Here is a 27,961-nt window from a genome sequence, read left to right as displayed (position 1 = left end):
TAGACATAGAGGGATAATTATTATCTTAAGTATTCAGATCAGCAACATGAGCTAGAAATTAGTACACTGGGATCCCTATTCAGGATGAGGCACTTACCAAGGCAAAACCATATTTATCTCTGTTAAAAGATTTCTGTTGTGCTCTGAGTTTTCATGTACAAAATAAGTGAAGTGCTGAAGGTTTTCCCACATTTTCCCTTTCATAAGTTTCCTCTACAGTGTGCTGCTCACATTACAAGTCTGAAGAGAGAATGAAGTCTCTCCCACGGTCCCTGGATTCAGAGTTTCTCCCCAGCGTGTATCCTCATGTGTCCTCGCAGGTTTGCGGGGTACCAGAAGGCTTTCCCACATTGCTGACATTCGTAGGGCTTCTCCTCACTGTGCATTCTTACGTGCTTTCGTAAGGACGAGGGCCAACAGAAAGCTTTCCCACACTGTGTACATCTGTAGGCTCTCTCCCCACTGTGCGTTCTCATGTGTCCTCGAAGGGAGGCATGGCGAGTGAAGGCTTTCCCGCAGTGCTGGCATTCGAAGGGCCTCTCCCCAGTGTGCGTTCTCTTGTGTTCCCGGAGGGATGTGGAACAACTGTAGGCTTTCCCGCATTCCATACATTCATAGGGTTTTACTCCGCTGTGCATTCTCACATGCTTTTTAAAATATCGCTGATGCCTGAAGGCTTTCCCACAGTGCTGACATTCATAGGGTTTCTCTTCGCTGTGTGTTCGTGCGTGTTCACGAAGGGATGAAGAGCAACTGTAGGCTTTGCCGCATTCCGTACATTCATAGGGCTTCATGCCACTGTGTGTTTTCACATGTCTTCTGAAGTATTTGGGACAACTGAAGGTTTTCCCACATTCCTTACACACGTAAGGTTTCTCTCCAGTGTGTATCGTCACATGTCCTCCCAGGGATGCAGGATATCGGAAGGTTTTCTCACATTCCTTACATTCATAGGGCTTTTCTCCAGTGTGAGTTCTCACATGCCGTGCAAGGTAGGAATAATACATAAAGGATTTCCCACATACTTTACACACATGGATTTTCTGTCCATGGTGACCTCTCTCACGTCCCTTAAAGGATGAAGGACAAGTGAGAGCTTTTCCAGATTTCTTACACTCTGAAGACTGTTTACTACTGCCACTCTTCACATATCTCTTAGATGCTCTCCCAGCATCCTGATGTTTTTCGGGCTTCTCTACAATGTCTGTTTCCCCAGGAGGATTTAGGCACGAGACACAGCTGCAGGCTTCCCCACATTCTTCACATGGATAATGTTTGTGTCCAGGGTGAGATCTTTGATGATTCTTCTGGAAAGAACGATCCCTGAAGGCTTTTCCACACTTAGTACATTTATAGGGCTGAATTCCAGTCGGATAACCCTTATGCACAGTAAGATGTGTAATCTGGTTCAGGGTTTCTCCACATTGATGACCTTCATTACCTTTGCAGAGATTCTCCACCAAACCATTTCTGTTCAAAATGGGAAGAACAGTATTAGGGATTAATGATTATAACTGATTTCTTCATTAATGATTTGTTGATGGTCTTTCATTATTATTTTCACTATGTATTTGCCATTTTCAAGGAATGGGTATGTTGTAGGCACTATCTGCATTGTGACAACATGTAACAAGCTTAATGCTCTGGCTGAGGGCTCAGATAGAGCCATAACGTTCTGTGTTTCTTACATACAGGGTTTCCTGGTCGTTGTTTCCAACTGAATTATGTTTCAGATACCTCACATTTATGAAAGTATTCTCTTGTGAAAATTTTCTAAGTACAAAATTGTTTAGCTAGGTTTATACCTTTTCTTTAGTTTCAAGTTAGTCTAACAGTCTGCAGAGATCCACCTTCCCCTGTAGCTGTGCCACTCACCTGAAATCCCTCTCCTGGGTTTGGTGACCTCGGATGTTATGAAATATCCAGTTTTCTCCAAAAATAGAACAGGAATCATTTCTTGTGCATCTTACTATTTTCTTTTCACTGCATAGTTCATTCTCCAAAATATCCCATTGAGGACTTGATCCACTGGTTTTAACTTGAGGGCAAGAACCTGCAACAGTTGGTAGCATAACTAAATTCTCGGGAAAGAAATGGTGGGATAAAGGAAAGAAAAAAAGATACCATATGCAGATTTCTTTCCATTTACTGACCCAAAAATGTAAACAAATTTTATAAGGAAAAATGGACATGGGAACAAAGAAAAACTCTGAGGACCCTGGCTATTTGGAACTTTGGCCATCGTACTAAAAATGAGTCAAAGTGGCAGCTTGTTCACTAAGAGATACTTCAAAAAGAATGGAGACTGATGTCGAGATCAATATTTTCAGAGAAGTAAAGTAGGACGGAACTGGGTAAAATGCACATTCCCAAATGCTCCCTTTGTAAGAGGAGCTACAGAAAGACTTTCCAAGTGGGCAAGGATGGATGAAAACTCCAAGAGGGAAGCCAGGTTAATGACAAACGTCACCTTCTCAAAGACAGAGTCATGTTTCTAACAGGTATGTCCAAATACCGCTCCCTTATCCAGAACCTGCTCCTCCTGAGAGGTGTGCCCTTCTGGTGATCACAGGCACAGAGGCCCTAGACGAAGCCTATCTCCACTGACCCAGCTGCCACTGGGAGATCGGATGGTGTGTGGCTGCTGTCCTGCTCGTGGAGAAAAGCTCCTCATGGGGAGGATGGAGGACAACAAGCCATCCATGAGATGGGCCAATTCTCTGGTCCTCAAGTCACTGACAATGGGTAAGTGTGGGTTTAATTGCAGCAAAATTATCACGTCAAATGTATACTGATCACAGTGTAACTTTCACAGGGTGAAAACCATAACGCTGCTCCCATTGCCCTAGGTGACACTGCAGACTACGCTCACATTTATAAAATTCGGGACCCTCAGTGATCAAGAGTAACAAAAAGTCAATCAATACAGTAAACTTCGTTTCATGGAAAAGCTACCTGACCCTAAGAAGGTTTCATGAAAGGTTGGACTGTGTCTGTCTTTTTTCTAACATGTTCCCATCCTTGTCCCTAATAAGAAAGGACAATTGTAAGAAATATTTGTTCCCTAAAGACTAAGTGCAAGGAGGAAGCCATCCTCACCCACGGAAGCCAGGTTCCTGAAGGTCTCCAGCATCACGTCTCTGTAGAGCTTCCTCTGAGCCGGGTCCAGCAAAGCCCACTCCTCCACGGTGAAGTTCACAGCCACGTCCTCAAAGACCACCGAGTCCTGAAACAGCCACAGGTTCTGTGTCAGCAAGGCTCCCTCTTCACCCCCGTGTGTGGGAGGATGGGGAGGCTGACAGTCGGGAACTGGACTCAATTCCTAGGACTCCTGAGCTTACACTCTTGTGGGAAATGAACACACACAAGCCAATCAAATGCATTTTACTCAGTGATGGTAAGTGCTGGAAACTGAAGCAAAGTGTAACAGCAATACTTGATAAATACTCACACACACATAATTAGAAAGAATTGTTTTTACTGGAAGAGTATATCCTAAGATATGGTAAAGGCTGAAAAATGAAATCATCATTCAGATAACATGGAAATGGATACCTGGCTTGGTCAAAAGTTATTACTACCTTGTCACCTCCAAGAACCAGAAACAGAACGTCAGTGCTGCTGGATCTGAATAACGCTTAACTTGAAGGCAACAGCAGCAGGGAGTCTGGTCTAGCCCCCTCATATCCGACAGAGGCAGAGATACAACTCCCTGCCAGGATGAGATGGACACTAGGGGTATACAGGCAGTCCAGGGCCCAGGGCCTGGCACATCCACTGGGTAAGAAAAGGCCTGGTTCCTCAGGAATCTGTCAAGCCAGCAAAGCCTCTCAAATAAATAACAGAGTGCTCGGAATTCAAGGAAGAGGCCCCACAAACGAGCTGTTGAAGGATCTAATGGTAATGGAGTCAAATTGACTTTAACAGGGAGAAAAAAGAACCTAATTATTATTTTTGGAGAAATACTGGGGACTTCCCAGGTGGTGCAGTGGTTAAGAATCTAAGTGTCAATGCAGGGCACACGGGTTTGAGCCCTGGTCCTGGAAGATCCCACATGCTGTGGAGCAACTAAGCCCATGTGTCACAACTACTGCGCCTGTGTGCCACAACTACTGAGCCCACGTGCCTCAGCTACTGAAGCCTGAGTGCTCCAGGGCCCACATGCCGCAACTAACCCTAACCTTATTTATGAGCCCACATGCTACAACTACTGAAGCCCGTGCACCTAGAGCCTGTGCTCTGCAATGAGAAGCCACCGCAATAAGAAGTCCACACACCTCAAGAAAGAGTAGCCCCTGCTCACCACGACGAGAGAAAGCCCGCCTGCAGCAACAAAGACCCAACACAGCCAAAAATAAATAAAATTAAAAAAAAAAAAGAAACATGGGACCACACTGTGCTGATGATATAAAGAGACAATTACAAAATTAAAAATTAGAGATTTTTTAAAACAAAAAATATGGTCTCAAAATCTGAAGGAAAAAAAAATCCCCACAACATCAGCTACAAAGTAGGCAAGGTTACTTCAACTAGGGTTGCAACTGGGTTTGCTAATCACACACCTGATGAGAGGCTTGTATCAGAAATATATTTTAAGAACTCATATGACAACAATAAAAAAAATAAAAGATAAGAATATAAAAGACAAATAATACAGTTAAATAATGGGGCAATAAATGTGAATAGACAATTCTCCAAAGAAGATATACAAATGGCCAGTAACCATATGAAAAGATGCTGAATAGCATGAGTAATAGGTGATCCATATACAAAATTGAATTGTGGAGAGACATTTCCCAACCCCTTCTATGAGGCTTGTATTATCCTGATACCAAAACAAGAAAAAGACATCACATGTAAAGAAATCTACAGAGCAGTATTCCATATAAATATAGACAAAAAAATTCCTCAACAAAATATCCACAATCCAAATCTAGAGGAATATAAAAAGTATTCAACATCATCACCAAGAGGGATTTATCCCAGGACTAAAAAGTTTGGTCCAAAGAAACAAAGCATTGGTATCATATACCTTATTAATAAAGAACAAAAACCATATGATCACCTCAATAGACTCAGGAAAAGTATCTGTCAGAACATCACCTTTTCGTGATGTTCTCCTCTAAGTGGAAAAGACCACAACTAGAAATATAAAAACCAGAAAGGAAAAGTTTCACTGGTAAAGTCAAAGATAAAGTAAAGGTAGTAGATCAACCACTTACAAACCTAGTAGGAAAGTTAAAAGACAAAAGTAGTAAATTTATCTATATCCACAATAAGTAGTTAAGGGAAACAGAAAACAACATATGTAAAATATGACACAAAAAATATTAAAGGACTTCCATGGGGGCATAGTGGTTAAGAATCCGCCTGCCAATGCAGGGGACACGGGTTCATGCCCTGGTACCGGAAGATCCCACATGCTACGGAGCAACTAAGCCCGTGCACCACAACTATGGAGCCTGTGCTCTAGAGCCTGCGAGTGACAACTACTGAAGCCCGCGCACCTAGAGCCTGCACTCTGAAACAAGAGAAACCATCGCAGTGAGAAGCCTGTGCACCACAAAGAAGATCCAACGCAGCCAAAAATAAATAAATAATTAATTAATTTAAAAAAATTAAACACAAGGGGGAGGACTAAAAATGCAGGGCTGTTAGAACTTAAGGTAATCATGTATATAGAGAGGTTGCTATGTATAAACCTCATGGTAACCACAAACTAAAAATCTATAATAGATACACACAAAAGAGAAAGTAATCCAGACGTAACACTAAAGATAGTCATAAAATCACAGGAGAGCAAAAGAAGAATCAAAGACAAAAATAAAAGCTATAAAAACAACAGAAAGCAATTAACAAACTGGCAATAAGTACATACCTATCCATAATCACTTTAAAGTAAATAGACTAAATGCTCCAATCAAAAGACATAGAGTGGATCCACCACAGGGCAGACAGCAAAAGCAAGAAGAACTATAATCCTACAGTCTTTGGAGTGAAAACCACATTCACAGAAAGAATGACAAAATGAAAAGGCCGAGGACTATGTACCAGATGAAGGAACAAGATAAAAGCCCAGGAAAACAAATAAATGAAGTGGAGATAGGCAACCTTCCAGAAAAAGAATTCAGAATGATAGTGAAGATGATCCAGGACCTCGGAAAAAGAATGGAGGTAAAGATCAAGAAGATGCAAGAAATGTTTAACAAAGATCTAGAAGAATTAAAGAACAAACAAACAGAGGTGAACAATACAATAACTGAAATGAAAAATACACTAGAACGAATCAATAGCAGAATAACCAAGGCAGAAGAACGGATAAGTGACCTGGAAGACAGAATGGTGGAATCACTACTGAGGAACAAATTAAAGAAAAGAGAAATGAAGACAGCCAAAGACCTTTAGAACAACATTAAATGCACCAACATTTGCATTAAAGGGGTCCCAGGAGGAAAAGAGAGAGAGAAAGGACCCAAGAAAATATGTGAAGAGATTATAGTCAAAAACTTCCCTAACATGGGAAAGGAAATAGCCACCCATGTCCAGGAAGCACAGAGAGTCCCAGGCAGGATAAACCCAAGGAGAAACACGCTGAGACACACAGTAATCAAACTGACAAAAATTAAGGACAAAGAAAAATTATTAAAAGCAACAAGGGAAAAAGGACAAATAGCATACAAGGGAACTCCTGTAAGGTTAACAGCTGATTTCTCAGCAGAAACTCTACAAGCCAGAAGGGAGTGGCACGGCATATTTAAAGTGATGAAAGGGAATAACCTACAACAAAGATTACTCTACCCGGCAAGGATCTCATTCAGATTTGACAAAGAAATCAAAAGCTTTACAGACAAGCAAAAGCTAATAGAATTCAGCACCACCAAACCAGCTCTACAACAAATGCTAAAGGAACTTCTCTAAGTGGGAAACACAAGAGAAGAAAAGGACCTACAAAACAAACCCAAAATAATTAAGAAAATTGTAATAGGAACATACATATCGATAAGTACCTTAAATGTGAATAGATTAAATGCTCCAACCAAAAGACACAGACTAGCTGAACGGATACAAAAACAACACCCATATATATGCTGCCTATAAGAGACACACTTCAGACCTAGGGACACATACAGACTGAAAGTGAGGGGATGGAAAAAGATATTCCATGCAAATGGAAATCAAAAGAAAGCTGGAGTAGCAATACTCATAGCAGATAATATAGACTTTAAAATAAACACTGTTACAAGAGACAAGGAAGGACACTACATAATGATCAAGGGATCAATCCAAGAAGATATAACAATTATAAACATATATGCACCCAACATAGGAGCACCTCAGTATATAAGGCAAATGCTAACAGCTATAAAAGAGGAAATCGACAGTAACACAAAAATAGTGGGGGACGTTAACACCTCACTTACACCAATGGACAAATCATCTAGACAGAAAATTAATAAGGAAACACAAGCTTTAAATGACACAACAGACCAGATAGATTTCATTGATATTATAGGACATTCCATCTGAAAACAGCAGGTTACACTTTCTTCTCAAGTGCACACGGAATATTCTCCAGGATAGATCATATCTTGGGTCACAAATCACGCCTTGGTAAATTTAAGAAAACTGAAGTCGTTATCAAGCATCTTTTCTGACGACAATTCTATGAGATTAGAAATAAATTACAGGAAAAAAAACGTAGAAAACCCCAAACACATGGAAGCTGAAGCTAAACAATACACTACTAAATAACCAAGAGGTCACTGAAGAAATCAAAGAGGAAGTCAAAAAATAGGTAGAGTCAAATGACAATGAAAAAACGATGATCCAAAACCTATGGGATGCAGCAAAAGCAATTCTAAGAAGGAAGTTTACAGCAATACAATCCTACCTCAAGAAACAAGAAAAATCTCAAATAAATAACCTAACCTTACACCTAAAGGAACTAGAGAAAGAAGAACAAACAAAATGCAAAGTTAATAGAAAGAAAGAAATCATAAAGATCAGAGCAGAAATAAATGAAGTAGAAACAAAGAAAACAATAGCAAAGATCAACAGAACTAAAAGCTGGTTCTTTGAGAAGATAAACAAAATTAATAAACCTTTAGCCAGACTCATGAAAAAAAGAGGGAGAGGACTCATATCAATAAAATTAGAAATGAAAAACAAGTTACAACAGACACTGCAGAAACACAAAGCATCATAACAGACTACTACAAGCAATTCTATGCCAATAAAATGGACAACCTGGAAGAAATGGACAAATTCTTAGAAAGAGGGGCTTCCCTAGTGGTGCAGTGGTTGACAATCCGCCTGCCAATGCAGGGGACACGGGTTTGAGCCCTGGTCCAGGAAGATCCCACATGCCGCAGAGCAACTAAGCCCATGCGCCACAACTACTGAGCCTGTGCTCTAGAGCCCGTGAGCCACAACTACGGAGCCCGCACGCCACAACTACTGAAGTCCGCAGGCCTAGAGCCTGTGCTCCACGAGAGAAGCCACTGCAATGAGAAGCCCGCGCACCGCAACGAAGAGTAGCCCCTGCTCGCCCCAACTAGAGAAAGGCCGCGCGCAGCAACGAAGCCCCAACACAGCCAAAAAAAAAAAAAAAAATTCTTAGAAAGATATAACCTTCCAAGACTGAACCAGGAAGAAGTAGAAAATATAAACAGACCAATAACAAGTAATGAAATTGAAACTGTGATTAAATATCTTCCAACAAACAAAAGTCCAGGACCAGATGGCTTCACAGGTGAATTCTATCAAACATTTAGAGAAGAGCTAACACCCATCCTTCTCAAACTCTTCCAAAAAACTGCAGAGGAAGGAACACTCCCAAATTCATTCTACAAGGCCACCATCACCCTGATACCAAAACCAGGCAGAGATACTACAAAAAAAGAAAATTACAGACCAACATCACTGATGAATACAGATGCAAAAATCCTCAACAAAATACTAGCAAACAGAGTCCAACAACACATTAAAAGAATCACACACCATGATCAAGTGGGATTTATCCCAGGGATGCAAGGATTCTTCAATATATGCAAATCAATCAATGTGATACACTATATTAACAAATTGAAGAATAAAAACCATATGATCATTTCAATAGATGCAGAAAAAGCTTCTGACAAAATTCAACACCCATTTATGATAAGAACTCTCCAGAAAATGGGCATAGAGGGAACCTACCTCAACATAATAAAGGCCATATATGACAAACCCACAGCAAACATCATCCTCAATGGTGAAAAACTGAAAGCATTTCCTCTAAGATCAGGAACAAGACAAGTTTGCCCACTCTTGCCACTATTATTCTACATAGTTTTGGAAGTCCTAGCCATGGCAATGAGAGAAGAAAAAGGAATAAAAGGAATACAAATTGGAAAAGAAGAAGTACAAGTGTCACTGTTCACAGATCACATGATACTATACATAGAAAATTCTAAAGATGCCACCAGAAAACTACTAGAGCTAATCAGTGAATTTGGTAAAGTTGCAGGAAAATTAATGCACAGAAATCTCTTGCTTTTCTATACACTAACAACGAAAGATCGGAAAGAGAAATTAAGGAAACAATCCTATTCACCACTGCAACAAAAAGAAAAAATAACTAGAAATAAACTTACCTAAGAAGGTAAAAGACCTGTACTCAGAAAACTATAAGACACTGATGAAAGAAATCAAAGATGACACAAACACATGGAGAGATATACCATGTTCTTGGATTGGGAGAATCAGTATTGTGAAAATGACTATACTACTCAAAGCAATCTACAGATTCAATGCAATCCCTATCAAATTACCAATGGCATTTTTTATAGAACCAGAACAAAAAATCTTAAGATTTGTATGGAGACACAAAAGACCCCGAATAGCCAAAGCAAACTTGAAGGGAAAAAACGGAGCTGGAGGAATCAGACTCCCTGACTTCAGACTATACTACAAAGCTACAGTAATCAAGACAATATGGTATTGGCATAAAAACAGAAATACAGATCAATGGAACAGGATAGAAAGCCCAGAGATAAACCCATGCACATATGGTAACCTTATCTTTGATAAAGAAGGCAAGAATATACAATGGAAAAGAGACAGCCTCTTCAATAAGTGGTGCTGGCAAAACTGAACAGCTACACGTAAAAGAATGAAATTAGAACACTCCCGAACTCCAAACACAAAAATAAACTCAAAATGGGATTAGCAACCTAAATGTAAGGTCAGACACCATAAAACTCTTAGAGGAAAACATAGGAAGAACACTCTATGACATAAATCACAGCAAGATCCTTTTTGACCCACCTCCTAGAGAAATGGAAATAAAACCAAATATAAACAAATGGGACCTAATGAAACTTAAAAGCTTTTGCACAGCAAAGGAAACCATGAACAAGACGAAAAGACCACCCTCAGAATGGGAGAAAATATTTGTAAATGAAGCAACTGACAAAGGATTAATCTCCAAAATATACAAGCAGATCATGCAGCTCAATATCAAAAAAACAAACAACCCAATCCAAAAATGGGCAGAAGACCTAAATAGACATTTCTCCAAAGAAGATATACAGACTGCCAACAAACACATGAAAGGATGCTCAACATCACTAATCATTAGAGAAATGCAAATCAAAACTACAATGAGATATCATCTCACACCAGTCAGAATGGCCATCATCAGAAAATCTACAAACAACAAATGCTGGAGAGAGTGTGGAGAAAAGGGAACCTTCTTGCACTGTTGGTGGGAAGGTAAACTGATACAGCCACTATGGAGAACAGTATGGAGGTTCCTTAAAAAACTGAAAAAAACTGAAAAAAGAATTAACATATGACCCAGCAATCCCACTACTGGGCATATACATGCACCCCAATGTCCATTGCAGCACTATTTACAATAGCCAGGTCATGGAAGCACCCTAAATGCCCACTGACAGACGAATGAATAAAGAAGATATGGTACATATATACAGTGGAATATTATTCAGCCATAAAAAGGAACGAAATTGAGTCATCTGTGGAGACTTGGATGGACCTAGAGACTGTCATACAGAGTGAAGTAAGTCAGAAAGAGAAAAACAAATAGCGTATATTAACACATATATGTCGAATCTAGAAAAATGGTACAGATGAAACCGTTTGCAAGGCAGAAATAGAGACACAGATGTAGAGAACAAACGTACGGACACCAAGGGGGGAAAGTGGTGGTGGGGGGGATGGTGGGATGAACTGGGAGATTGGGATTGACATATATACACTGATTTGTATAAAATAGATAACTAATAAGAACCTGCTGTATAAAAAATAAAATTTAAAAAAATTAACAAAATGAACAAAAAAGAATGACATTCTGGTGAGATTAAAAAAAATTTTTTTAAATGAAGAAATATCAGTTAGAGAGAAAAAAATCATTAAAAAAAGAAAAGACATAGAGTGGCTGAATGGATACAAAACCAAGACCCATATATATGCTGCCCATAGGGACTCACTTCAGATCTAAAGATACACAGATTAAAAGTGAGGAGATGGAAAAAGGGATTCCACACAAATGGAAACAAAAGGAAAGCTGGAATAGCAATAATTAGACAAAACAAACTTTAAAACAAAGATTGTAACAAGAGACAAAGAAGGACATTATTTAATGATAAAAGTATTGATCCAACAAGAAGAGGTAACATTTGTAAATATATATATGCACCCAACATAGGACCACCTAAATATATGATGCAAATATTAACAAACATAAAGAATGAAATTGACAGTAACACAATAGCAGGGGACTTCAACACCCCACATACATCAATGGACAGATCATCCAGACAGAAAATCAGTACTGAAACAATGGCTTTAAACAACACATTAGGTCAGATGAACTTTAAATTATACACACACACACACACATACTATAGTTTTTATATATAAAACATTCCATCCAAGAGCAGCAGAATATACATTCTTTTCAAGTATACATGGTACATTCTCCAGGATGCATCACATGCTAGACCACGAGTCTCAATACATTTAAGAAGAATGAAATCATATCAAGCATCTTTCCCAACCACAACAGTATGAGAAATATATTCTTATATATATACATATAAGAAAAGAACAGCAAAAACCCCACAAAAACGTGGAGGCTAAACAACATGCTATTAAACAACTAATGGTTTATTGAAAAAATCAAAGAGAAAATAAAAAGATACCTGGAGATAAGTGAAAATAGAAACACAATGTTCCAAAAATCTATGGGATGCAGCAAAAGCAGTTCTAAGAGAGAAGTTCATGGTGATACATCCTACCTCAGGAAACAAGAAAAACCTCAAATAAACAATCTAACCTTACACCTAAAGAAACTAGAAAAAGAATAACAAGCAAAACCCAAAGTTAGTAAAAGGAAACATGTAATAAAGATCAGGGCAGAAATAAATGAAATAGAAACTAAAAAAAACAACGAAAAAGATCAGTGAAATGAAGAGCTGCTTCTTTTAAAAGATAAACAAAATTGATGAACCTTTGGTCCACTCATTAAGAAAAAAAAAAAAAGAGAGCCCAAATAAATAAAATCGAAAAAGAAAGAGGAAAAGTTATAACCAAAACTACAGAAATACTAAGGATCATAAGAGATTATGACAAACAATTACACACTAATAAAAAAAAATGGATAAATTCCTAGATGTGCAATCTCTCAAGACTGAATCAGAAAGAAATATAAGAGGGACTTCCCTGGTGGTCCAGTGGCTAAGACTCCATGCTCCCAATGCAGGGGGCCTGGATTCGATCCCTGGTGAAATAGATCCCACGTGTTGCAACTAGAGAACCTGCATGAGCAACTAGAAAATAGATCCCACGTGTTGCAACTAGAGACCCTGCATGCGCAACTAAAAGATCCCACATGCTGCAACTAAAGATCCCACATGCCACAACAAAGATCCTGCATTCTGCAACTAAGACCCGGCACAGCCAAATAAATAAATAAATATTTTTTTTAAAGAAAAAAGAAAGAAAAAAATATAAGACATGAGTGGACCAGTTACTAGTAATGTAATTGAATCAGTAATTTAAAAACAAAAAACAAACAAAAAAAAACCTCCTGACAAACAGAAGTCTAGGACCAGATACCTTCACAGATGAATTCTACCAAACATTTAAAGAAGAGTTAATCCTTATCTTTTTCAAACTATACCAACAAATTGAAGAGGAAGGAATGCTTCCCAGATCGTTATATGAGGCCAGCATCACCCTAATACCAAAATCGGACAGACACTACACACAAAAAGAAAAACTACATGCCAATATCACTAATAACATAGACACAAAAATCCTCAACAAAACACTAGCAAACCAAAATCAACAATATGTTAAAAGGATCACTCAGGGCTTCCCTGGTGGTGCAGTGGTTGAGAATCTGCCTGCTAATGCAGGGGACACGGGTTTGAGCCTTGGTCTGGGAAGATCCCACGTGCCGCGGAGCAACTAGGCCCGTGAGCCACAACTACTGAGCCTGCGCGTCTGGAGCCTGTGCTCCGCAACAAGAGAGGCCACGATAGTGAGAGGCCCATGCACCACGATGAAGAGTGGCCCCTGCTTGCCACAACTAGAGAAAGCCCTCACAGAAACGAAGACCCAACACAGCCAAAAATAAATAAATAAATTAATTAATTAATTTAAAAATATGGAACTCACCATCTTAAAAAAAAAAAAAGTATCATTCACCATGATCAAGTGGGGTTTATCCCAAAGATGCAAGGATAGTTCCATATCTGCAAATCAGTCAATGTGATAGAACTCATTAACAAATTGAAGATTAAAAATCATATGATCACCTCAGTAGATTCAGAAAAAGCTTTTGACAAAATTCAACATGTGTGTATGATAAAAACTCTCAACAAAGTGGGTATAGAGGGAACATACCTCAACATAATAAAGGTATATATGACAAACCTAGAGCCAATATCATATTCAATGGTGAAAAGCTGAAAACGTTTCCTCTAAGATCAGGAACAAGACAAGGATGCCCACTCTCTCCACTTTTAATCAACATAGTATTGGAAGTCATAGCCCCAGCGATCAGACAATAAAAAGAAATAAACGGAATCCAAATTGGAAAGAAAGAAGTAAAACTGTCACTGTTTGCAGGTGACCTGATACTATACGAAGAAAATCCTAAAGATGCCACACACACAAAAAAACTATTAGATTAAATGAATTCAGTAAAGTTGCAGGATATAAAATGAGTATACAGAAATCTGTTCAGTATCTAAACACTAACAACAAACTATCAGAAAGAGAAATTAAGAATAATTCCACTTACAATTGCAACAAAAAATAAAATACCTGGGAATAAATCTGAGGAGGTAAAAGAACAGTACATAGAAAACTATAAGACACCGATGAAACTGAAGATGACACAAACAAATGGAAAGATTTATTGTTCTCATTGATTAGAAGAATAAATATTGTTAAAATGACCATACTACTGAAAGCAATCTACAGAGTCAAGGCAATCCCTACTAAAATACAAATGGCATTTTCCACAGAACTAGAACAAACACTTCCAAAATTTGTATGGGAACACAAAAAACCTCAAATAGCCAAAACAATTTTCAGAATGAAGAATGAAGCTGGAGGTATCATATTCTCTGATTTCAAACTATACAACAAAGCTACCGGCATCAAAACAGTATGGCAGTGGCACAAAAACAGACACATACATCAAAGGAACAGAATAGAAAGCCCAGAAATTAACACACATTTATTTGGTCAATTAATATATGACAAAGGAGGCAAGAATATACAACGGGGTGGGGGTGCGGGGGAAGATAGCTTCTTTAATAAGTAGAAAACTGGACAGCTACATGCAAAAAAAACAAAAAATAGAACCAGACTACTTTCTCACACCATGCACAAAAGCAAACTCAAAATGGATTAAAGTCTTAAATGTAAGACCTGAAGTCATAAAACTTCTAGAAGAAAACATAGGCTGGATGCTCTTGGACATGTCTTCGCAATATTTTTTGGATATGTCTCCTCAGGCAAGGGAAACAAAAGCAAAAATAAACAAATGGGACTACATCAAGCTAAAAACCTTTTGCACAGTGAAGGAAACCACCAACAAAATGAAAAGGCAACCTACTGACTGGAAAAATGACATATCATTTGCAAATGGTATGTCTAGTAAGGGGTTGATATCTAAAACATATAAAGAACTCATACAACTCATACAAAAACAAACAACTCAGTTGAAAAATAAGCAGAGGACCTTAACAGCCATTTTTCCAAAGAAGACACACAGAAGGCCCAAAGGCACATGAAAAGGTGCTCAACATCACTAATCATCAGAGAAATGCTCAACAAAACCACAATGAGACATCACCTCACATCTGTCAGAATGGCTATTATCAAAAAGAAAACAAGTAACAAGTGTTGGTGAAGATGTGAAGAAAAGGGAACCCTTGTGCACTATTGGTGGGAATGTAAATTCATGTAGCTGCTATGGAAAACAGTATGGAGTTTCCTCAAAAAATTAAAAATATACTCTATAGTACAGGGAACTCTACTCAATACTCTGTAATGGCCTATATGGGAAAAGAACTTTTTTAAAAAGTGGACATATGTATATGTATAACTGATTCACTTTGCTGTACACCTGAAACTAACAGAATATTGCAAATCAACTATACTCCAATAAAAAAAAATGTTTTTTAATTAAAAATAGAACTACCTCACAATCCAGCAATTCCACTTCTGGGTATTTTTCCAAAGAAAACAAAAAACACTAATTGGAAAAGATACAGGTACCTCTATGTTCACTGAAGCATTATTTAGAATACCCAAGATATGGAAGCCACCTAAGTGTCCACCGATAGATGAATGGATATGGAGATATATATATATATATATATATATATATATATATATATATATATATATATATATATATATATATATAAAATGGAATATTACTCAGCCATAAAAAATAATGAAATCTTGCCATTTGTGACATAAACCATATGATTTCACTTATATGTGGAATCTAAAAAACAAAACAAATGCACAAAGATAACAAAACAGAGTCATAGATGCACAAATAGCAGTTGCCAGAGGGGAAGGGGTTGAGAGGATGACTGAAATAGTTGAGGGAGATTAAGAAGTAACGGCTTCCAGGCTTCCCTGGTGGCACAGTGGTTAAGAATCTGCCCCAATGCAGGGGACACGGGTTTGAGCCCTGGTCCGGGAAGATTCCACATGCCGCGGAGCAACTAAGCCCATGCGCCACAACTACCGAGCCTGCACTCTAGAGCCCGCGAGCCACAACTACTGAAGCCCATGCGCCTAGAGTTCGTGCTCCGCAACAAGAGAAGCCACTGCAGTGAGAAGCCTGCGCACCGCAATGAAGAGTAGCCCCTGCTCACCACAACTAGAGAAAGCCCGTGCGCATCAACGAAGACACAACGCAGCCAAAAATAAATAAATAAATATAATTTTAAAAAGGTAACAACTTCCAGTTATAAAATAAATAAGTCACTGGGATAAAATGTACAGTGTAGGGAATATAATCAATAATAATATTATATCTTTGCATGGTGACAGTTGGTAACTAGACTTACAGTGGTGATCATTTTGTAATGTACAGAAATAGTGAATCACTATTTCGTGCACTGGAACTAACAAAGTGCTGTAGGTCCATTATACTTCAAGAAACAAAGAAACTCATAGAAAAAGAGATCAGATTTGTGGTTACCAGAGGCAAGGGGCTGGGGGAGTGGAAAGTGGATACGGTGGTCAAAAGGTACAAACTTCCAGTTACAAGTTCAATAAGCACTAGGATGTAATGTACAACATGATTAATATAATTAACACTGCTGTATGTTATACATGAAAGCTAAGAGAGTAAATCCTGAGAGTTCTCGTCACAAGGAAAAAAAATTTTTTTTCTTTTTAAAATTTTGATTGGAGTATAGTTGATTTACACTGTTGTGTTAGTTTCAGGTGTACAGCAAAGTGAATCAGTTATACATATATATATATCCACTCTTTTTTTAGATTCTTTTCCCATATAGGCCATTACAGAGGATTGAGTAGAGTTCCCTGTGCTATACAGTAGGTCCTTATTAGTTATCTATTTTATCTATAGTAATGTGTATATGTCAATCCCAATCTCCCAATTTATCCCTCCCTCCCCTTACCCCCTGGTAACCATAAGTTTGTTTTCTACACCTGTAACTCTGTTTGTTTGTTTTTTATAAATTTATTTATTTTATTTATTTATTCTTGGCTGCGTTGGGTCTTCGTTGCTGCGTGTGGGCTTCCTCTAGTTGCGGCGAGTGGGGGCTACTCTTCGTTGCGGTACGCGGGCTTCTCACTGCAGTGGCTTCTCTTGTTGCGGAGCACAGGTTCTAGGCGTGCGGGCTTCAGTAGTTGTGGCATGTGGGCTCAGTAGCTGTGGCTCGCAGGCTCTAGAGCGCAGGCTCAGTAGTTGTGGCCCACAGGCTTAGTTGCTCCACGGCATGTGGAATCTTCCCGGACCAGGGCTCGAACCCGTGTCCTCTGCATTGGCAGGTGGATTCTTAACCACTGTGCCAACCAGGGAAGTCCCTGGTCTCCTTTCAATACAACAGAGTGAAAATGGTGATTCCAAAGCCACCTTAATAATGGAGGTTTCCTGAATAGAAACATGGCCCCAGACTCCTCCACGTGCCAGCCTAAAGCAGAGCAGGTCAGCCAGGCTCATTTAGGAACTGCCACTACCTAGGTATTGTCTGTATCCACCAAGGACAGTTCCTGGAGAAGAGTCTGCCCATTACCCTGCACCATCCATAAGCCTTATCATCCTTGTTGAAACTCCTATCACAGCCCCATCAAGTAAGAAAAAAGACAAAAAGAACCACTTTCAAAAGCCCAGAATCGAGAGCTGGCAGATACACGGAGTCAGCAAGGAGAACCTCCCCGGGGATGCGCTGGGTTGATGATGTGGTGGTGAAGCCTCGTAGAGGGAAAACTAGTTTTTCCTTCTTCTGTGCTGGGAAATAAAACAGTTTTCCCTACTGTGTGTTTCTTCCCTGTGTGTCTCTTTACCTTCACAGAGAACACTTCACTTCAGACACTTCTGGTCTCCAGTGTGTGGCGGTTTCTCCCCACACCAGGCAATTCTCTGTGACTCCAACTGGGTTTCCCATGCTTTCACTCAGTTCTGACACACTCTACCTGGAGAGATCCCACAGGTTAAGGGCTCAGTCCCTCAAGACTGACCCCAACCCCCGAACACACACACACTTCAGACGCCAGTCTCAAGACCAGGCTGTCACCTGTGCTTCTTCTGACCTACCAGCTATAGATCACAGGTTCCCACGACCCCTTCTCCTGGGGTTCCATTAATTTGCCAAGGTGGCTCACAAAACTCAGGGAAGCGCTTACCCACGTTTACCAGTTTAATAAAGGATGCGATAAAGGATACAGACGAACATCCTGATGAAGGGAGGAGTAGGGTGAGGAATGTGGGAAGTGGCACGGAGCTTCCATGCCCTCTCTAGGTGTCACCCTCCCCACACCTCCCCCTGGTCACCAACCCGAAAGCTCTCTGAACTCCATACAACTGGGATTTTGTGGAGGTTTCATCAAAGAGGCAGGAATGGTCATTAACTCCATTTTCAGCCCTTCTCCCTTAAGAGAATGGGGGGTGGTGCTGACAGTTCCAAGCTTCTTATTGTGGCTTGTCTTTCCAGTGACCTGACCTCATCCAGGAGGCATCCAAGAGCCCAGAGGCACCGCATTAGAACAAAAGGCACTTCTATCACCCAGGAGATTAGAGGGGTGTCAGGAGCCAGGGGCAGAGACCAACATATATCTTCTATCATCTCGTAAGTCTTTAAACACAACTGGCCCTAAATGTGATGATTTGCCCTCAGACTTGAAAGCAAGGAAAGAGCGTCCTTTAAAAAGGAAACGGGGGATCTTCCCTGGTGGTCCAGTGGTAAGGAATCCACCTTACAATGCAGGGGACGCGGGTTCGATCTCTGGCGGGGAACTAAGATCCCACATGCTGCGGGGCAACTAAGCCCACGCGCCACAACTACTGAGCTTGCGCCCTAGAGCCCACGAGCCACAACTACTAAGTTCATGCGCCTCAACTAGAGCCCACGTGCCACAAACTACAGAGCCCATGCGCCCTAGAGCCTGTGCATCACAACTAGAGAGGAGCCCAAGCGCCACAACGAAGAGCCCGAGAGCCGCAACGAAAGATCCTGCATGCCGCGACTAAGACCTGACGCAGCCAAAAAATAATAATAATAAATAAATAATAAATAAATCTTTAAAAAAAAAAAAGAAAAATGGAAACTGGGTTCAAAATGCTTCATGAGGGACTTCCCTGGTGGCGCAGTGTTTAAGAATCCACCTGCCAATGCAGGGGACACGGGTTTGAGCCCTGGTCCGGGAAGATCCCACGTGCCGTGGAGCAACTAAGCCCGTGCGCCACAACTACTGAGCCTGCTCTCTAGAGCCCGTGAGCCACAACTACTGAAGCCCACGTGCCTAGAGCCCGTGCTCCGCAACAAGAGAAGCCACTGCAGTGAGAAGTCCGCGTACCGCAACGAAGAGTAGCCCCCGCTCGCCGCAACTAGAGAAAGCCCGCGTGCAGCAACGAAGACCCAATGCAGCCATAAATAAATAAATAAATAAATAAATAAATAAATAAATAAATAAATGTATGTTGCAAGCTGACAGTTAATGAAAGATGTAGTTCTAGTACACTATTTTCACACATCTGCCTTAATTAACAGGTGAGTAGGTCACTCTACTCTTCTATGTACTTTATGGAGCCTATTGTACTTTATGGAGCCTGTTGAGCTTTGAAAATGGACAAATATGGGAAATAATAAATAATCAGTATTAAGTTAAATGATCTTATTCTAGTGGATGTGATTTTTTTTTAAGGCGTATGAAATGCTTTTAACTCTCATCCCAATGGAGCAAAATACAGATGAACAATTATTCCCCCGCAGGATCCATGTTACTGGAATCTCATCGTCAATCAAGTCTTCATCTCGTCTATCTCCTTATCACTGAAGCATAAATTTCTTGAGAGCAACTGAAATACCAGTCTTGGAACTTTTTTACATAATCTTCTTGTCATTCCTTCCTACTGTTCAACAGGGAACTGCTCCTCTTTACTAAACAGATATCTGTGTACACCACTGGGTTGCTCTGGGTCAAGATGTGCTTCATCATGAGAGCTTTCAGGGTGTGGGGAATGGGAGAATATAAAAAACAAATTTGCCCAATGCATTTGAGCAGAAGTGCTGGTTCCTATTTAAAGCCTGTCTCTTAACCTGCATATACCAGGGTGGGAGCAAAAGATGCCTTACTATGTCACATGTCACATGCTGGAGACAATGAGGTTGGTAAATGCCTGTTTATCTTCTGTGTTTTTATTTTTTAACTTTTAATTTATTTATTTATTTATTTTGGCTGCACCACGTGGCGTGTGGGATCTTAGTTCCCCGACCAGGGATTGAACCCGCGTCCCCAGCATTGGAAGCGCAGAGTGTTAACTGCTGGACCACCAGGGAAATCTGTGTTCTGTGTTTTTAGTTGTTTAATAACTGAGGTCTTCTAAATGGTTTGTCATAAAACCACATTTCAAGTTTTGTTTCTTTTCAGAGAATCTTTTCAAGTATTCAAATGTATTTATCACTCTGATCTCTCAATAATAATAGACACAGAAATCTCTCTAATGCTGACCTGTAGTACATGCTTGATTTTAAAAAACTGTTAATAGGGGAAACTAATAGAGTAAGTTTCACCAGGAAAAAAATATTGTAATAGAAGAAAACATTTACCTTTATTCATTGCTCAAATGTTTGTGTATGTCACGCCCCAAAATAATACGAAAATAATCACAGAATCAGATTTTTAGTAAGTTTCCAGTATACAAACTCATAAAAATAAATCTTGGTGTATTTTGAATCACTAGAAACAAGCAATTGAAAAGTAAAAATTTTGGGGACTTCCCTGGCAGTCCAGTGATTAAGACTCCATGCTTCCAATGCAGGGGGTGAGGGTTCGATCCCTGGTTGGGGAACTAAGATCCCACGTGTTGCATGGTGCGGCCAAAAAAAAAAAAAAAAAGTAAAAAATTTAAATATTAGACCTTTAAAACTAATTGCTACAAAAACTAATTTTCTTTAAGTCCTAAATTATGTCTAATTAAGGATATAAACTGATTTGTGGATAAAGTCCAAAATGTTATCAAACAACACCACAGTAAAATAATTGGAGAGATGGGCACATTCTCAGTAAGGAGACTTGATGTCACCATGACGTCAGCTTCTCCCAAACAGGTCAAGAGTTTAAGAAAATTCCATTGAATCTTCAATTCCATTGAAGGTTTGCTTTGGGTTTTGTTCTGGGGGTTGTTTCTGTTTTGTGTGAACTTAAGAAAAACTACTTTTAAAAACTGAAATGGAAGACAAACTTCTAAAATAGCCAAGACTTTCTACAGAACAAGGTGGTGGGATTTTCTGTAACAGACATTGAAACTTCTTAAGCTGCAGTGATTAGGACAGGATGGTGTTAACAGAGGGATGGACAAATACACCAATGGAAAAAAACCACAATGCACTGAAACAGACCCACATGTTTTCAGCACGTGGATCTACGCCAGAGCACTTGATGCTGGGCAGGGGCCAGATGATGACACTTTGATGGGGCAGTGACCACTGGATATCTACAGGGGAATAAGAAATCTTTTTCCTTATAACTGCATGTACAATAACCAATTCACTGTGGGCTTAACTATGAGAGACGAAAGTAGAACACATTGAGAAGTTACAGGAAAATGCATTATGACTTGACAATCGGGGGATTTTTCTTATAGAGGAAAAATAGAGTAAGCTACAAAGGAAGATGGAGAATGTCAAGTGTATTAAAGTTAAGACGTGTCCATCAAATAGAATAGAGAGAACTGATGAACCACAATCTGAGAGAACATATTTGCCATACCGAGAAATGAAAAAGGTTGAATGTCCAGAGTATGTAAAGAAAGTATAATAAATCAGTAAATATACAAATGAATTACAGGTGAGGAAATGACTGAAAACTATTTCACAGAAGATGAACACCACTTATAAGAAGTGCTCAACCCCAATGGTTATCAGTAAAAACCAATATACAATCACAAGGAGATCCCACTTCACATATTACGATGGACAAAATTAAGCTGGATACTCCTGAGCCAGGCTGGAACCTGGGAAGCTTTGCTGCAGTGCCTGCAACTGGACAACCCTCTCCTCCAGCAGCAAAATACAAAGAAACTATAAGGGACTAAAAATAACTGCACGCAGGCTTGGGGCAAATTAGAAACAACAAGATACAAAAAGACCAAAAATCCAACTGCCACTTCTGAGGAGTCCGAAGCAAAAGCAGGGTATTGCCCATGCGCCTGGCACACAGCACCACCAAGGGGGTGGGCACACCACCCAAGCCACCCCTCAGGCCCAACTGCTGGACTAGACCCCCCCCCCCATCCAATATAAGAGAACCCAGCTCACCCCCACCCGCTACTCAGAGAGTGAGCAAGGAAACCTGTTACTTGTTTTCGCTCCCTAGTGCTGCAGCAGGAGCCCCAGTAAAGCCTTGATTGGAATTTCTTGTCTGGCCTCTTATCAATTTCTGTTGATTCAAGTCCAAGAACCCTGGTCAGTAATACTCCAAGTGCTGGAAATGGCGTAGAATCAACACTAGACTCTAGCCCTCCATCCACACTTCCTAGTATTTTGAAAATATCCATAATCTACAATCCTACAATTTTCCTTCCACATGTAAAAAATTTATATTGCATTGGCATTTGGAGACAAAAATCAAGGAGTATAAATAATAGCACTGCTGATAAATCAAAATTAACCATGAGACAACCCAAGCCCCACAGAAATGGATGGAGGATACCACCTGGTGACTCCCCTCCTCTGAAACCAGCACGTGTGAAACAAACTGGGGCCAAGAACCACGTAGAAGCATTCTGTGTGCCATTACTGGTGTGGTACGGGTCATATTCACTTATTGCAGATTCAGCAGAAGCAAAATCAAAACGCTGCTTGGTGATGAGGGACAGGTGTAAAGCTGCAAAGAATACCAAAAAGACCAGGACGATCGGCACCCTGGGGGTCGCTCACTGGGAAGTGCCACCAACCGACCAAGGGAATAAAAATCTACACCTTCCAGTAATGGAACAAAAGTCTTCAGTACTCACACTGAGTCACAGGGCACAAGGTTCCATCAAGGAAACAAAAGGGAAGAGCAGCCAAGTGTGAGCCACTCAGATCAGCAGCCTGCTGCCCATGGTGCACAAGGAAACCCCAAGTCAGAAGGTTAAAGCCATCCGAGCTGGGGGGCTGGGATCCCCCTGCTGACACACAGCCTGGCTGGGCGCCCCCGGGGCAGGGGGAGGGACCGAGCGCCAGAGCTCAGTGTGGAAATGCCCCCTCCTGTGGACCTCAATTCTCACCCAAGAGAAAACACTCAAGTTGAAGTTCTGACCCAGAGAAGCTCTCCAATTCATCAACCCTCTCAGCAGCAGTTGAGCCCAAGGAGCCTTCTCCACGTCTGACCTTCACAGACTCACTCAGGGTGCACACATCACACTCAATTCATCAACTCCTTGGATGAGGCCAAAAGCAAAGATCAGCAAACAGGTGAGGGCAACACAACCTCAGCTGACAAACCACCCCCAGCCCTTCTGCAGGTGGATCCCCTACCCCATGCTCGTGCCATAAACACCTCCTTCTGTGGTGGTTCTCTGGTCTGGAGGCCACCTGCAATGGGGGGGTGGGGGTGGGGAGGCGGGGTGGGGCAAGACCCCAGGGCACCTTCCTTCACCTCCCTCACAGGCTCAGCTTGTCCCACCCCAGATGATGCACCTGCTTCAAGCCCCGTGGGTCATTTACAGGAGACAAAGACCCCTGTCTCAGTGTGTAAATGAGAACCTGCAGGACCACTGCTTCCTCCTGTGTTCATGGATAACGTAGGAGAGGGAAATTCTAGGGCACTTTTATGGTTTGAGCAACTGGTTACTGCTCATCCCTTTCAGAAGATAGGCATCAGTTCACTAATAACCTCATGATGACAAGCTGTAACTCATCTAATCAGAAGTAAGCAAGTCTCAATAGCCCTGGTCACATTGCACAGAATTTCCATTCATCTCTGTTGTCCAGGTAATAACAGTTAGTGGACCAGATTCAGACAGTGTCAGAACTCTGCACCCTGCATGGAAGAGTCATTACAATTTCTCTGAATCTTTTAAATCCATCTCTCCACCCATTTCACATGAAGGGGTGGGACTGCCTGCATTTCCTGAAATTCTAATGGAAGAGAAAACATTTTCTGTACTGAGACACTTCTCCCCAGAGGCATCTCTGGTTAAGGCCCAAAGGCCCAGAGTAATACAAGTCAGCAGGAAAGGGCAAAGACCTGAGATGCTTACTACCCTCACTAAGAAGAAGAAACCAGGCAGAAAGAATGCAGAATTTTACACTTGCTGAAACCGGAAGCTGGATTAGGGGAAGCTATTAGTGCCGAGCTGGACCCAGAGGAGGCAGCCCACAGGTGTCAGGGGACAATGCTGAACCTTCCCTGAGCCCTGTGCTCCTGGAAACTTCGATGGAAGCTGAAAGGACCCCCCACCCTTTGGTCTTCTGGAAAACAGCAGCCTGCAAGAAACCGCCCCCGTGCCCCACCTGACTCAGATAAGACTCACACGGAGGCCCCTTGTTTATCCAGGACAAGGCCAGACGCAGTCCCCCCAAAGCCCCATCTCCACCTCATCAGTGATTAGCGGAACTGTTCCCCCCACTGACCAAGCAGAACAAATGCTTGTTGGCCAAAGTTTGGTTCAGCTCCTCTCCTTCCCCCTGACCTGGCCTCACCGCAGCCAGCAAATAGACCCCTAAGAACAGGCTGGCCTCAGGGATCTGCTATCCAAGCATCACACCTGGTCCCTCCTGGTGTTGTTTACTCCTCTGTGTAAGAGAAAAACTCTCTTTGCCCAACTCTTGAGACGCCTGCAGATCTTGGGGTCAGATGTCCCCCTTCCTGCAGAGCCCCCTGTGCCTCATGCAGCAGACCCTTCTCCCCCTGCAGGAACTCATTTGAATGAAAGTCTGCCTTTAGGAAGTTTGGAGTTTTATTTGACACTGGCTTGACACAGTGTTCACAATTGCCCATTTCTTACCCAAATTTTACTTAGGCTCCTGTCTACCCACAGGCCCCTGACTTTGGGTCACCACTCCCTTCCCCCGACCCCACTGAGAAGCACTGAGTTGCAGAGCAAACCCTCCCCCCGGCCCCCCTCCCCGACCCCGGGCTGAGAATGCGCTGACCACAGGAACGCCCCATTCTGTCAAACAGCCTTGCTCTCACCCTCCTCACCCACAGCCCTTTTATGTTTAGTCTGAGACCCTGGCACATTTGTGGGATCCGAGCCCTGTTCCTATTCCAAGTCTTTGGAATATTAAAAACAAGACCACAGCCCCAAACGGAATCGGTTATGCTAAGTCCCAAATCACCAGAGACTTAATTACAGTTTCAGCCTCTTCCAGAAACGGAATCTGAAACCAGTCAGTCAGGAATTACCTGGTCAGCACAGTGAAGTGATCTGCCTGATAGACCCCTGCGCTCCGTAGAGTAACCTGGCCACAATCAACTTTCGCTACTTTCTTTGTCCCGCTCCCTCTGCCTATGGAAGACTTTCATTCCGTGCAGCTCCTGGCAGCGCCCTTATAGACACGCTGGATGGGAAGCTGCCAGATTCATGAATTGTTGAATACAGCCAGTAAGAGCTTCAAAATGTACTCAGTTGAATTTTGTTTTTTAACGGGAATAAAGTCTCTCCTTACCCAATAAGGGTTTGACTTTATCTGTCAGGTCACGGCGGGTTCCCTCACCTCCGCCCCTGACCACTGCCCGGGTCACCCGGTCCTCCCTGGGACCCCCAAGGGACGCATACTCGGGTCGGGACTCCCCCGCACCACCACGAGAGGACGGGAAAGACAGGACGCCGGGACCGCACCCCGCGGCCGAGAGGGAGACTCGGGTCAGAATCCAGGGGAGCGGGCGCGGAAGACCCGGGCCTGCCTCAGCTCCCAACCGGTCCTAATCAGCCCCTCGTGGTCTCTGGCCCCGGCCGGCGCACTCACCATCTCCGCGCAGGTCCTGGGTGTCCAGGGCGTCCTCCCGCGGCCCCGCGATCTGGGCCAGCGAGAGCCACAGAGACTGGACACCTGGGTCCGCGCCCCGCAGGTGCGCAGGCGCGCCGACATCCGCCGAGAGCGACGCCTGCGCGGGCTGGGAGGGCTGGGAGGGCTGGGAGGGCTGGGAGGGCTGGGAGGGCTGGGAGGGCTGGGAGGGTTGGGAGGGTTGGGAGGGTTGGGAGGGCACCCACCCCCGACCCTGATTGGACGGAGCTCCGGGCCTCCGCCCTCTGATTGGACGGTGCTCCAAGCACTCCCCCACCGGGGCTTCTGAGTGTACGCTACTCAGTGACCCGCCCCCGGCGCCCTTTAGTAAAGGACTCCAGAACCGGCCCCCGTAATCCTTGATTGGATTGTTCTCCGGGAACCGGCGCTCTGATTGGACGGTATTCCAGGCACTCACCCTATTGAGGACTCTGAATGTATAGTGCTCGGACAAGCTTCCGGGGTCTGATTGGACAGTTGTTCAGACCCTCCCCGTCCCTCCGCCCAGTTTCACGGGCTCCACCCTAGCGCTTCTGATTATTTCCCGGGCCCCGCCCCCGTCTCCCTTGATTGGACAGTGTTATAGTCCCTAAGGCCTCAGTGATAAGCTGGGACGTTGGTCAGGTCCCTAAGCCGGGCGGAAGTGCGGTTTTCGAGCCCGGGACGTGGGCTCCCAGCAGAACTTGTTCCCGGGCAGGCGAACCCGGATCGGGACGTCCTGACTCAGTTTCCCTGCGGAGAGACCCCTGTCCAGAGTCGGGACTGGACAAGATGGGCCGGGAGAGCCTGGTGACCTCCAGGGTCAATGGTCGACCCGGGGTCAAAGGTCACCATGGGTCTGTGCCCTTTCTTTAAGAACAAAGAAACGTCCGCCTGTAAGGCAGGATTCGGCCGGCCGGGTTCGACGTGTGACCTTTGACACCTACCGCCCTCCTGACCCGCCCGTATATCTGGGCTTGACCAAGTTCTCTGTGTCCCATTTCTTACCCCACAGCATCAGGCTCCCTCCCCACCGGAGGGGGGTACCGTTGGGTCTCCCCACTTCTGAGCAACCCTGAGGTTCAGAGCAAGCCCTTGGTCAGCTTCTCCAGAGAATAGTCCACCCAGGGAGCCCTGTCCAGTCCAGCCACACTGACCCGCAGTCCACGCACCGCCCTCACTCGCCCAACTTCCCTCCTCCCCTCCTCACACAGACGAGAAAAGCCCTTTTCTGTGTGGCTGGAGAGGCTGACACATCGCTGAGATCCGAGCCTCGGCCCTGTTGCAACAATCTTTGTGAATAAAGATTCTCTTTATCTAAGTCTAGATTCGTTTTTTATTAGACATACTTTTATTTTTTTGGCCGCGCCATGGGGCATGTGGGATATTAGTTCCCCTACCAGGGATCGAACCCGTGCCACCTGCAGTGGAAGCACGGAGCCTAACCACTGGACCGCCAGAGAACTCCCATAAACATACTTTTAAAATGATGAATCCTGCAGCTTCCTGAGAGCTTGGTTCTAGGGCCATGTTGCCCAGGGTGATATGGCACTGGGATATCCTTTCCCAGTGGATACCCATTTGGGTTGATGTGCATTCAATTTTTGTGGCTCTATGGTAGAGCCATAGAGGCTGAGCCACTTGCAGAATTCGATGGCAACTGTGGGCCTGGGAGCTTGACTTGCAAATACCTTTCAAATACCTGTGCTAGGTGCACAGCTAGCAAAGGTGATGGCAGCCTCTCTGAAACTGCC

The 27,961-nt window shown here is 42.6% G+C and overlaps 1 protein-coding gene across 1 annotated transcript; it reads right to left on the bottom strand.

Annotated features, from left to right (window-relative positions):
• LOC137760194 (zinc finger protein 77-like) lies at window positions 1–26,302 on the bottom strand. The gene is made up of 4 exons (XM_068537269.1): window positions 26,190–26,302; window positions 3,100–3,226; window positions 1,876–2,053; window positions 1–1,470 (listed from the first exon to the last, which is right to left on the bottom strand). Exons 1-4 carry the CDS (start codon window positions 26,190–26,192, stop codon window positions 279–281), a joined length of 1,500 nt encoding a protein of 499 aa, XP_068393370.1. The 5' UTR covers window positions 26,193–26,302; the 3' UTR covers window positions 1–278.
• Window positions 26,303–27,961: the final 1,659 nt, after the last annotated feature.

This window comes from Eschrichtius robustus, chromosome 2 (genome assembly GCF_028021215.1).
Source record: "Eschrichtius robustus isolate mEscRob2 chromosome 2, mEscRob2.pri, whole genome shotgun sequence".
NCBI classification, from domain to species: Eukaryota; Metazoa; Chordata; class Mammalia; order Artiodactyla; family Eschrichtiidae; genus Eschrichtius; species Eschrichtius robustus.
Note: the sequence above shows the minus strand (reverse complement) of the source record. Positions and strands in the feature narration are given on the sequence as shown.

What these genes read in the sequence shown, in the direction of transcription:
- LOC137760194 (XM_068537269.1), bottom strand. An exon ending in CAGGAACCTGGCTTCCGTGG is followed by an intron (nt 2,054 to 3,099) that starts GTGAGGATGGCT and finishes CAACTGTTGCAG; the next exon opens with GTTCTTGCCCTCAAGTTAAA. An exon ending in ACCCAGGAGAGGGATTTCAG is followed by an intron (nt 1,471 to 1,875) that starts GTGAGTGGCACA and finishes CATTTTGAACAG; the next exon opens with AAATGGTTTGGTGGAGAATC.